Here is a 12,080-nt window from a genome sequence, read left to right on the forward strand (position 1 = left end):
ACTCCCTTTTTTCTGTTTTAAATCAATTTCACAGGGTATGAGCAGGAGGCGATTTGCAGTCGGGAAACTCCAACTTAACATCACCCCAGGATCTGCTGAAATTTCTCAATTTATCATAACCTGAATTTTGAACATGGAAGGGAAAAATACTGTTCACAGTGGGGAGAAACCGTACATGTGTTCGGTGTGTGGACGAGGCTTTAGCCAGTCATATCACTTGTCGAAACATAAATGGAGCCACACTGGGGAGAAACTATGGAAATGTGAAGACTGCGGGAAGGGATTCAATTCCCCATCAAGGCTTGAAACTCATCGACACAGTCACACTGGGAAGGGGCCGTTCATCTGCTCCACATGTGGAGAGGGATTCACTCAGTTATCCAAACTGGTGACGCACCAACGAATTCATACTGGGGAGAGGCCTTTCAAATGCTCAGACTGTGGGAAGTGCCTTAAAAGCTCCTGGGAACTGATGTCCCATCAACGTGTTCACACTGATGAGAGACCTTTCAGATGCTCTCACTGTGGGACTGGGTTCAGGCAATCATCTCACCTCACCAAACATTTGCGAGTTCACACTGGGGAGAGACCATTTATCTGCTCTGAGTGTGGGAAAGGATTCAAAGACACATCCACTCTGATGAGACACCAGCGAGTTCACACTGATGAGAGACCTTTTCCATGTCCGGTCTGTGGGAAGTGCTATAAAAGCTCTGGGGAACTGATGTCCCATCAACGTGTTCACACTGACGAAACACCTTTTCAGTGTTCAGACTGCATGAAGTGCTACAAACGTTCTGGGGGTTTGATGCGTCATCAACGTGTTCACCATAACGAGAGACCTTTTAAATGCCCAGATTGTGGGAAGTGCTATACCAGTTCTGGGGGGCTGATGCGTCATCAACGTGTTCATACTGACGACAGACCATTTAGCTGCTCTCACTGTGGGAATGGATTCAAGACATCATCTCATCTCACTGTCCACCAGCAAGTTCACACTGGGGAGAGACGGTTCACCTGCTCCAAATATGGTAAATCATAGAGGAAATCAGAGAATTACAGTGCAGAAGGAGGTCATTCGGCCCATCAAGTCTGCACCAGCCCTTGGAAAGAGCACCCTATGTACACCCACACCTCCACCCTACCCCCATAACCCCACCTAACCTTTTGGACACTAAGGGGCAATTTAGCATGGCCAATCCACCTAACCTGCGCATCTTTGGACTGCGGGAGGAAACCGGAGCACCTGGAGGAAACCCACGCAGACACGGGGAGAATGTGCAGACTCCGCACAGACGGTGACCCAAGCCACCGGGAATCGAACCCAGGTCCTTGGCACTGTGAAGTATCAGTGCTAAGCACTGTGCTACCCACAAAGATTCACTCTGTCATCCAACCTGCTTAGACACCAGCAAATTCACCAATAACTTCAGTAGTTGGATTTTGCAGTTAATCACACCCAGGACCATGTTCATTGGGGTTTGTTTCTGCTGACATTACTGTACTCCAGCCCAGGAAAAGGGGCAAATATTCTGGATGAAGTCTAATAAATCAGCTTTGTGTGAAACGCAGTGTGTCTAGTCTTTCTAATATCTCCAACACATTACTCCCTTATGAAAGGCTCTCCCTGTCCTTTGTCTCCTCTGTCCTCACCTCCCTTAATCCTGCCATCAATTCCTTTAAATTTAATTGTTTATTTTGCTGTTACTATGTTGCTCGCACTTTGTATGTTGGTAGGATGAGGTCAAATCCCATTGTTAAGACTTGAGGGCAGCAATCCAGGTTAATACCCCCACAGAGCACTGAGGAAGCCCTGCACTGGTGGAGATGCTGTCTTTGGTTTGAGATTTTAAACTGAGGTCCCCTCTGCCCTACCAAGTAGATATAGAAGACCTCATCGCATTATTTTAACAGAAAACAGGGTCCCATTCCCTGTCCAATATTTATCCCTCAAGCAACATCTCAAGAACAGATTCTCTGCTCATTGTGATGTTGCTGTTTGTGAGAGTAGTTGCTTTTCTGACATTACAAAAGGACTTCCTTATCTGGAAAGCACTTTGGAATTACGTGGTGATGATAGGCGCTATATCAATGTGAGGATTTATTTCTTTCTAAATTTATGTCCCTGTTTATTGGTTCCTCTACTCATGAAAATAGCTCCTCCCTATCTGCTCTATCTTGGTTCCTCGTCATTTTATATACCTCGCTTTTAGCCTCTTCTGTTCCACATAAAACAAACCCATCCTTTTTTTGAAATAAATTTAGAGTACCCAATATTTTTTTTCTAATTAAGGGGTAATTTAATGTGGCCAATCCAGCTAACTTGCATGTCTTTGGGTTGTGGGTGTGAAACCCACGCAGACAGGGAGAATGTGAAACTCCACACAGACAGTGGCCCGGGGCTGGGATCGAACCCGAGTCCTCAGCGCCGTAGGCAGCAGTGCTAACCACCGTGCGGTTCAAAACAAACCCATCCTATCCAATGTCGACTCAGCTCACTGTGATGTGAATAAGGTTCAGAAGAGTTCGCAAGTACTCTCCCCTAATCATGGAAAGTGGATTATTCTTATCTGGATCCTGTTTGACATGGACCCACTGCTATTAGCCCCTCCAGAAGTGGGCATTCTAATTCTGTGACTCTGAACAGTTCTGTTGGTTGAGAGCTTTTTGTGGAACTTGTCACTTTTAAAGTATCGTTATTCATTGTTAATTAGCCGCATCTACAAACTTGTCACTCACGCTCCCAGTTTTTACTCAAAGTTTTTACTTAAAGCAGCAACTGTAATAATGACAATGCGGGGTGGAGACAGACCCAGTTTGAGCAGTGACACTGCTGGAGGAATGGAGAGCTGGAGTACACTCAGGAAAGCAGCAAAGTTTTAAAATATTGGCATTCAACATGGGGCTTAAACCCACAACCGGGAGATTAAGAATCTCATGCTCTACCCACTGAGCTAGCCAGAAACGCATGTATGCTGTGTCCACATCTCATATCACAGTGAGATAACTGCCTGAATGCAATGGTAGCAAAGAAAATTTACTCCTAGACGCCCAAGTATCCAATACTTTCCACTCAATCATTTATAACATAACTACACTTCTTAGCTGTACCTCCTTCCAAATATTGTGATCCATTTCCCTCAGGATTTGTACCTGGATTTAATATTTACCTGTTTTGTATTTTCATTTTAAAATGAGATTCACTTCAATATCCAACTCAAATTGAATTTCAAACCTCACAGACAAACAGGTGGGAAACAAGTCCCTTCTTAACACAAATCCCATGGTGCTCATTTTCAGGTGCATAACAGACAGTTTTTCAATCAAAGGAAGGAACTTCACAAGTTTTTGAAATTTGGTGCGACTTTTATTTGTGACTCACTCAGGTATTGTGTTAAATACTGCTTGGAGGTTTAGTGACCGTGATATCCAAATTTGCAGATGATACAATGTTGGGTGAGAGGGTGAGCTGTGAGGAAGATGCAGAGATGCTTCGGCCAGATTTGGACAGGCTGAGTGAGTGGGCACATGCATGGCAAATGTAGTATAATGTGGATAGATGAGGTTACCTGCTCCAGTAGCATAAATAGGAAGGCAGATTATTATTTGAATGGGTGTAAATTGAGAGAGGTAGATAGTGAGATCTTGGTGTCCTTGTGAATCCGTTTCTAAAAGTAAGCATGCAGATGCAGCAGGCAGTAAAGAAGGCAAATGGTATGTTGGCCTTCATAGCGAGATGATTTGAATATAGGAACAGAGATATTTTACTGCAATTGTATAGGGCATTGGTGAGACCACACTTGTCATATTGTGTGCAGTTTTGGTGCCCTTATCTGAGGAAGAATGCTCTTGCTATGGAGGGAGTGCAGCAAAGGTTTACCAGGCTGATTCCTGGGATGGCGGGACTGTCATATGAGGAGAGATTAAGTCGGTTAGAATTATATTCATTGGAGTTTAGAAGAGTGAGAGGGGATCTCATAGAAACTTGCAAAATTCTAACAGAGTTAGACAGGATAGATTCCGAAAGAATGTTCCAGATGGTGAGGGTGTCCAGAACCAGAGGTTCTGGAGGACAGTTTGAGGACAGGGTGTAAACATTTTAGGACTGAGATGAGGAGAAATTCCTTCACACAGAGAGTGGTGAATGTGGAATTCGCTACCACAGAAGGTCGTTGAGGCCAAAATGTTGTGTAATTTCAAGATACTGTATAACTCTTTGGGCGAAAGGGATCAAGGGATATGAGGGGAAGGCGGGATTAGAGTATTGAACTTGATGATCAGCCATGATCATAATGAATGGTGGAGGGGCGACCTGATAGAGGTCTACAACATTATGAGAGGCATGGATAGAGTTGATGGGCAGGAATCTTTCCCAGGGTGGAGGGGTCAGTCACTAGGGGGCATAGGTTTAAGGTCTGTGGGGCAAAGTTTGGAGGCAGGTGCTTTGCACAGAGGGTGGTGAGAGTCTGGAACATGCTGCCAAGGGAGGTTGTGGAAACAGATACATTGAAGGTGTTCAAAAGGTATCTTGCCAAATACATGGATAGGATGGGTAGAGAGGGATACAGCACTCCAGAGGTGCTGAGGATTTTGGCAAAGGGTGGTTTCATGACAGGTACAGGTTTGGAGGCCGAAGGGCCTGTTCCTCTGCTGTATTGTTCTTTTAATGGCAGTATGGGCTCAAAGGGCTGAATGGCCTCCTCCTGCTTCTATTTTCTGTGTTTCGATATAATCTACCTGCGTTTTCCTGAGCCTGTGCTCATGGTATTGGGAGGTTTGACCTGGGTTGGAGTATCTTGTGCCTCAGGGATGGGCAGTAAACTGCTGATTGAATCTGAAGTCACTGCTTTCTGCTGGCAATGGGCGATTGGATAGTGCGGGCTAAAATCCTGCTGTTCATCTCTGTCTCACAGTGGAGTGGGTGAAGAGAAAATCATTGAGGGGTTATTTACAACTGATCCAAAAGCTGCATCAGTGTCTGATGAGTTAGATGAAGGCACATGGGAGGTCTTATTGTTCAGTCATCTGTTTTCACAAAGACGGTTACTAATATGGGGACCCAGTGCATAATAGCAGAGCTCATAACGTTTTTGATTTAAATTTACAAAATTACATCACAGAACTGTGTGACAACAATTGCTGTTCGGAAGAAAACAATGAAGGCTCTGTCACCTCTCAAACAGCAGGCGAATGCGCGGACCAATTGCACCACAGGTGCCAAGACTTGAATGGATCTTGACACATTCATAACAGGGTTTCAGTGACTTAGAACTTCAAATTGCTACTACAAGAATGGCAGTTGGTCTCTGTCAATTTTGTTCTTCCAAAATTAAGGCTTGGACATTCATTGTGGATACATGGGAACAGTCTGATCCCACCAACTTCAGACACATCCATGTCACGGGAACCAATTCTGCAACCAGTGCAGTGTCTTTTTGAGACTTGTGTCTTGTCTGTTGCTTGGTAATGTGTTTGCTCAGAAGCTGATATTAGGGTTGAATTCCTGAAGTGTAGGAACGAGAACTCTTTCAATGTCTCAGATCAGTTAATTCATGATAACATCAGAGTCAATGGTCCAGCGTCTTAAAGAAGGGAAAGGTGCCTTGACTGTCTGCTCAGTTAGGGGATTCACCTTTCATTTTCCCTTGATTCTGGTTCCCAAAGCTTTTCTAAAGATTCACAAAGCTGGAAATTGGGTTTCCTGGTGTGGTTCCTTCTGTTTTCCCCACCTGCCAACTGGCAACATTTTCCAAAATTTCCTCTCACTCCTCCGCCTAGCATCATGTCCAGGGATTCCAGTATCTTCTTTCTCATTTAATCACCTCAACCTCACATCCTGTCTTAAGACCATTTGTTCTTTCCTCCTCTCTCCCTCTCTTTTCCCGACTCTATACGTTTGTAAAATATTAAATCTCTAAATTCTTCCTGTTTGGATAAAAAGTCAGGAACCTGAAACATTCACTCTGTTTCCCTCTCTACAGAGGATGTTTGGCCTGCTGAAAATTTCCAACATGCTGTGTCAACAGATTTCCAAAATCTTCAGTGCTCACTGCGGATTAGTTTTCTCTGACTGAACCTCACCTGATTAAGCAGATAAAGAGCAGAGGTTTTCACTAACGAGATCCAGTACCTGTCACAGAAACATAGATAAACTCATCAAGTCTGGCAGCATCTGTGGGGAGAAAAACATTTTTTTTTAATGAAGGGGCAATTCAGTGTGGCCAATCCACCTACCCTGCCCATCTTGGAGCTGTGGGGGTGAGATCAATGTAGACAAGCTGAGAATGTGCAAACTCCACATGCACAGTGACACCTGGAACCAGGATTGAACCCAGGTCTTTAGTGCTGTGAGGCAGCAGTGTTAAACACCGTGCCACTGTACCGCCCCGAGAGAGTTAACCTTTTGAATCCATTTGACTCCGTCAGAGCTGAAGTGGGGGAGAAATGTGATGGATTGTATAGTTGGAAAGGGGCTGGGGAAGGGGGAGCAGAATAGAAGGTCAGAGATATGTTGGAGCTAAAGAGAGATTGACAAAGATGCCATACAGCCTGGTATGGCAACTACTCGGCCCAAGACTGTAAGAAACTACAGACAGTTGTGAACATAGCCCAGTTCATCACGCAAAACCGCCTCCCATCCATTGACTCTGTCTACACCTCAGGCTGCCTTGGGAAAGTGGGCAGCATAATCAAAGACCCCTCCCACCCGGGTTATTCTCTCTTCCATTGGTCAGGAGATGCAAATGTCGGAGAATAGGCACTAACAGATTCAAAAACAGCTTCTTCCCCACTTTTACCAGACTCCTTAATGACCCTCTTATGGACTGAACTGATCTCTCCACGCATCTTCTCTACTGAGTGGTACTACACTCCGTATGCTTCACCCGATGTCCGTACCTATGTATTTACATTGTGTATCTATCGTATGTTCTCTTTTTTCATGTCTGGAACAATCTGTCTAGACTGTACACAGAACAATGCTTTTCACTGTACCTCGGTACACGTAACAATAAATGCAAATCCAATCCTGATCACAAACTAAAGGGAGTGCCATAGGTGGCATTAAGGACTAAAGTAGTTGCTGATCACAGCACAAAGGTAAGATAGCAGAATGTGTTATGAGGAGAATAAAGGTCATTGTGCAGTGAAAGCAAAGCTAGATAACAAGTAACGGATGGCACGGGCCGGGGGAGGGGGGGTGGGGGGGTGGGGGAGTTGTGTTGGGGCAACAAAGTAAACAAAAACAAGAAAAGTAAAAAGGGGTCAAGGTGGAGGGCAATGTTCACAGTCTAAAATTGTTGAACTCAATTCTGAGTCTAGAGTGCTGTGGCGTGCCCAATTGTAAGATGAGGTCTTGCTCCTGCAGTTTGTTTTAGGTTTCACTGGAACTTTGCAGCAGGCCAAGGACAGATATGTGGGCATGAGATAAAAATTGTGAATTGAAGTGGCAAGTGATAGGAAGGTGTTTGTGGACTGAGCATAGTTGCACAGCAACTCTGCAGTTAAATCCCCGAATGTAAAGGAGACTCCATCGGGAAAAATTAATACAGTGGTCCAAATTACTTCACCTGAGGTATTGGACAGTGAGGAGAGAGGAGGTAAAGGGGTAGGTGTTGCACCTCCTGCAATTGCATGGGAAGGTGCATTGGGGAAGGGGATGGATTGTTGGGGGGTGATGTAAGAGTGGAGCAGGGTATATTGGAATGAGTAGTGAGATAAAAATGTGTTTTGTGGTGGCATCATGCTGGAGTGAAAATGATGGAGAATGATCCTTTGAATACAAAGACTGGTGGGGTGAAATGTGAGGAAAAGATGGATCCTGCTATAGTTCTAGGAGAGAGGAAAAAGGGTGAGGGCAGAGGTGTGGCAGATGGGTTTACTGTCCTCTTGACTGCAGTGCAGGGGAATCCGCAGTTCAAAGAAAAGACACGCATGTCCAAAGAGCTGTTTTCGAACTTGTCATCATCAGAACAGATGTGGCGGAGAATCCTGGAGAACGGGATGGAGTGCTGACAGAATCGAAATTTGAGGAACTGCAGATGAGGTACCTGTGGGAGTCAGTGGGTTCGAAATGAACAAATAACAAAGAAAAGTACAGCACAGGAACAGGCCTTCGGCCTCCAAGCTTGCGCCAACCATGCTGCCCGTCTAAAATAAAATCTTCCGCACTTCCGGGGTCCATATCCCTCTATTCCCATCCTATTCATGTATTTGTCAAGATGCCCCTTAAACGTCACTATCATCCCTGCTTCCACCACCTCTGGCAGTGAGTTCCAGGCACCCACTACCCTCTGTGTAAAAAAACTTCCCTCGTATATCTCCTCTAAACCTTGCCCCTCGCACTTTAAACCTATGCCCCTGAGTAATTGACCCCTCTACCCTGGGAAAAAGCCTCTGACTGTCCACTCTGTCTGTGCCCCTCATAATTTTGTACACCTCTATCAGGTCACCCCTCAACCTCCTTCGTTCCAGTGAGAACAAACCAAGTTTATTCAACCTCTCCTCATAGTTGATGCCCTCCTTACAAGACAACATGAATAGTGGGTGTCAATCTATTGCCAGAAATGGAGACAGAGAGGTCGAGGAATAATACCAGCTCTGTTGGGTTAAGTTAACACAGTCGTTTAGACTATCTGGGGAGCTCCGACACAAGCTCCATGCAGACAAAGTTTTATTTATTTTCAGGACGATTCACAGGTAAGATTAGAATATTTCAATACCATCATTCTTCCCTTCTCATTTCAACATTCTGGCTGATAAATAAAGTTTCAATTTGCTGATGGTATTTCAGCAAACAACTTAACATTGACAAAGTTAATTCCAGGAAAGAATGTGCAATGCACAGAAATCAATTCATTTTAACCCCTATAATGGAGTTTAGGTTTGATCAAACATCACTTGTCAGGGGAGCCAGCATTAGTTTTGCTCAGTGGCAGTATTGTAGTCATTTAGGTTTAACTGAGGTGTGATTATTGTTTATTGAAAACTTTTATCAATACCCCACTCTGTTGACTTACCATAGAGTCAACTTTAACAATTTTTGGTTGTCTTTTTGGAGATTGTTTACACATGAAATAGATAGAAATAGATGATCAGGAGAATATTCAACAGGTAAGCTGCCGTCTCTGAAGGAGTTAATATTCTATGTTTTATGGATGTGTTAATTGAGTTTTGTCATTGTCAGAATTCCTAAATGCTGTTTAAAAATTCATGAAAATTGATTTTGTAGTTCTTGTATCACCAAATATTTACAAACGTTGTTGCATTTTCCTGAGCGAGGGGTTTAGTTGCAGCATTGCTAATTTCATTGATTAATGAACCTGTACTCCTGTGTGCCAATGAGTTTCATTTAGTCTCCATTTTCCAATCAGTAGTTAGACTCTCCTTATTCCTCCTAACCAATAGGGTGGCACGGTGGTTAGGAACCCAGGAACCCAGATTCAATTTTGGCCTTGGGTCACTGTCTGTATGGAGTTTGTACTTCACCTCATGTCTGTGTGGGTTTTCTCCGGGTGCTTCAGTTTCTTCCAACAGTCCACAGATGCCCGGGTTAGGTGGATTTGCCATTTTAAATTGTTCAGGGACTGTTGGTTAGGTTAGGGGTTACAGGGTTAGGGTGGGATGGATGGGGAAGTAGACATGGGTAGAGTGCTCATTCGAAGTGTTGGTGTGCACACTCGATGGGCCAAAAGGCCTTCTTCTTCACTGTAGGGATTCTATCATACCCTTTGACCAACTTAACTATAAGAAAAGAAAAGGAAATATATGCAGATGCCTGTGAAATAAAAACAGAAAGTCCAATCTGACACCAATAGGATTACAATGGATTGGTGCTTGATGGCTAGCGCAGACACAATGGGCCGAATATCCTCTTTGTGCTGTGAAACTAACTCCATGACTTAGTATTACTTCACTTGAGTTATTGTTCCACTGGAATTAATTGTTGGTAATTTTATCCACATAAGAGTTCCTATTCTCTTCCATACCTAAGGCAGAGACTTCTGTCTGTTTCCAAAGCTAGCTATTCCCGGAAAAGGTAGTGAGTCTATCGCCAGGGGTTTACTAACTTGAGAAGCACCACTTCATATCAAGTGTGTCTGACAAGGAGTCTGTCACAATCTTTCCACCAGACATTTCGTGTTTGGAAGGATTTACAATTGACACTTAACCTGTTTGACCACGTTAGGAGCTGACCTTCCTTGGCCATTAAGTCCTAGGTTGGGACACAAACTCAGGAGCTGCCACTATCCACTGCATTACAAAATCCCACATATGAATTAATGATAATAACTTGTTAGTTAGACAAATGTTCAGAAGGTCAAACAGTAACTGTTTACATATCCATGCGTACGATTTATATTTCAAAATATGAAACATCTGTGATTAATGTGATCGCTTCTCAGCATTTTTGTTCATTCATTCATTCATGGGATGTGTATGTCGCTTGCTGAGGAAACATTCGCTGTGCATCCCCAATTGGCCTTGAAAAGATGGTGGTGAGCTATTTTCTCAAACTGCTGCAGTCCACGTGGTATATTTACACCTATGGTGCTGTTTGTCTCCGTTCCAATCTGGAATCCATTTACAGTTCAGAGATTGTTAGTTTATATTTGGATATCAATGCTGCTCTCAGCCTGACGCAACAATGACATTAGAATCTTCACATCCACGGTCAGACTTACACCAACAGAGTGATCAAAAAGACCAGAAACAACCATCCAATCCAGGGGATGTGCCACACTGTCAGGGTGCCAGTGAAGGGGGTGGCAGAATGAAAGCTGGTGGTCAGGAACCTCTTCATGAAAAGGATCTGATTTGGCTGCTGTGTTTCCTACATCACAACACTGAGGACACTTAAAAAAAGTCCTTCTTGGGCAGCACGGTGGCCTAGTGGTTAGCACAGCTGCCTCACGGTACTGAGGTCCCAGGTTCGATCCCGGCTCTGGGTCACTGTCCGTGTGGAGTTTGCACATTCTCCACGTGTCTGCGTGGGTTTCGCCCCCACAACCCAAAAATATGCAGAGTAGGTGGATTGGCCATGGTAAATTGCCCCTTAATTGGAAAAAATAATTGGGTAATCTAAATTAATATCTTAAAAAAAGAAAAAAAAAGTTTCTTTAGCTGGAAAGTGCATTGTGGCATCCACTGGTCGGGAAAGCCACTATATAAATCTGTCATTCCTTAATTATCTTCAATTCCAGTCTTCTGGTTACTGATCCTCATCAGCGGAAACAGCTTCTCCCTATCTGCTTCACCAAACCACCAGTCCCCACTGCCCCTCCAAACTCATTATTTCAAACATCAAAATGAAATTCCATTTAATCTTCTTCGCTCTCAAGAGCACAATCTTGGTTTCTATCATCTCTCTATCAAACTGGATTTCCTCACCTCTGGACATGATGTCAGGTGCAGATTGGGGAAGGAACCAAACCAGAAAACTGAAATTTGTGAATCAACACTGCACCCAGTACTCCAGCGGTGATCGCACCAGGACCCTATCAACTCTCAGATTTACAGAATAAGCTTTTTTTTAATTCTTCCAGGCAAAATGGACAATTTCTTATTTGTCAGAATTATACACCATTTGCCGGACATCTCAATTCACCTATGTATGTCACATTGGTAACCACCTTAAGTCCTCTTCACAATTCACTTTACTACTTATCTTTGTGCCATCAGCAAACTTCACAACCATACCTTTGGTCCTTTCATCCAAGTCATTTACATGAATTATTGAGACCCCAGCACTGATCCCTATGGCACACCATTGATCACATCCTGCCAACCAGAAAATAACCAAATTATACATAAGAACATAAGAACTAGGAGCAGGAGTAGGCCATCTGGCCCCTCGAGCCTGCTCCGCCATTCAATGAGATCATGGCTGATCTTTTGTGGACTCAGCTCCACTTTCCGGCCCGAACACCATAACCCTTAATCCCTTTATTCTTCAAAAAACTATCTATCTTTACCTTAAAAACATGTAATGAAGGAGCCTCAACTGCTTCACTGGGCAAGGAATTCCATAGATTCACAACCCTTTGGGTGAAGAAGTTCCTCCTAAACTTAGTTCTAAATCT

The 12,080-nt window shown here is 43.8% G+C and overlaps 1 protein-coding gene and 1 non-coding gene across 5 annotated transcripts in view; both read left to right on the forward strand.

Annotated features, from left to right (window-relative positions):
* LOC119951693 (zinc finger protein 239-like) overlaps positions 1–1,174 on the forward strand; it is a 62,171-nt gene extending 60,997 nt beyond the window's left edge. For all 4 annotated transcript variants that reach the window (XM_038774938.1, XM_038774937.1, XM_038774936.1 and 1 more), the window contains one exon: positions 35–1,174. In XM_038774938.1, coding sequence (XP_038630866.1) covers positions 134–1,042 — 909 coding nt within the window. In that variant the 5' untranslated portion in view covers positions 35–133 and the 3' untranslated portion in view covers positions 1,043–1,174. The remainder of the gene's footprint in view (positions 1–34) is intronic.
* Positions 1,175–8,918: 7,744 nt separating this feature from the next.
* Positions 8,919–9,059, forward strand: LOC119952514. The gene has a single exon (XR_005457881.1). It is a non-coding gene; the product is annotated as a U4 spliceosomal RNA (small nuclear RNA).
* Positions 9,060–12,080: the final 3,021 nt, after the last annotated feature.

The sequence above is a fragment of the Scyliorhinus canicula genome, chromosome 17 (assembly GCF_902713615.1).
Source record: "Scyliorhinus canicula chromosome 17, sScyCan1.1, whole genome shotgun sequence".
NCBI classification, from domain to species: domain Eukaryota; kingdom Metazoa; phylum Chordata; class Chondrichthyes; order Carcharhiniformes; family Scyliorhinidae; genus Scyliorhinus; species Scyliorhinus canicula.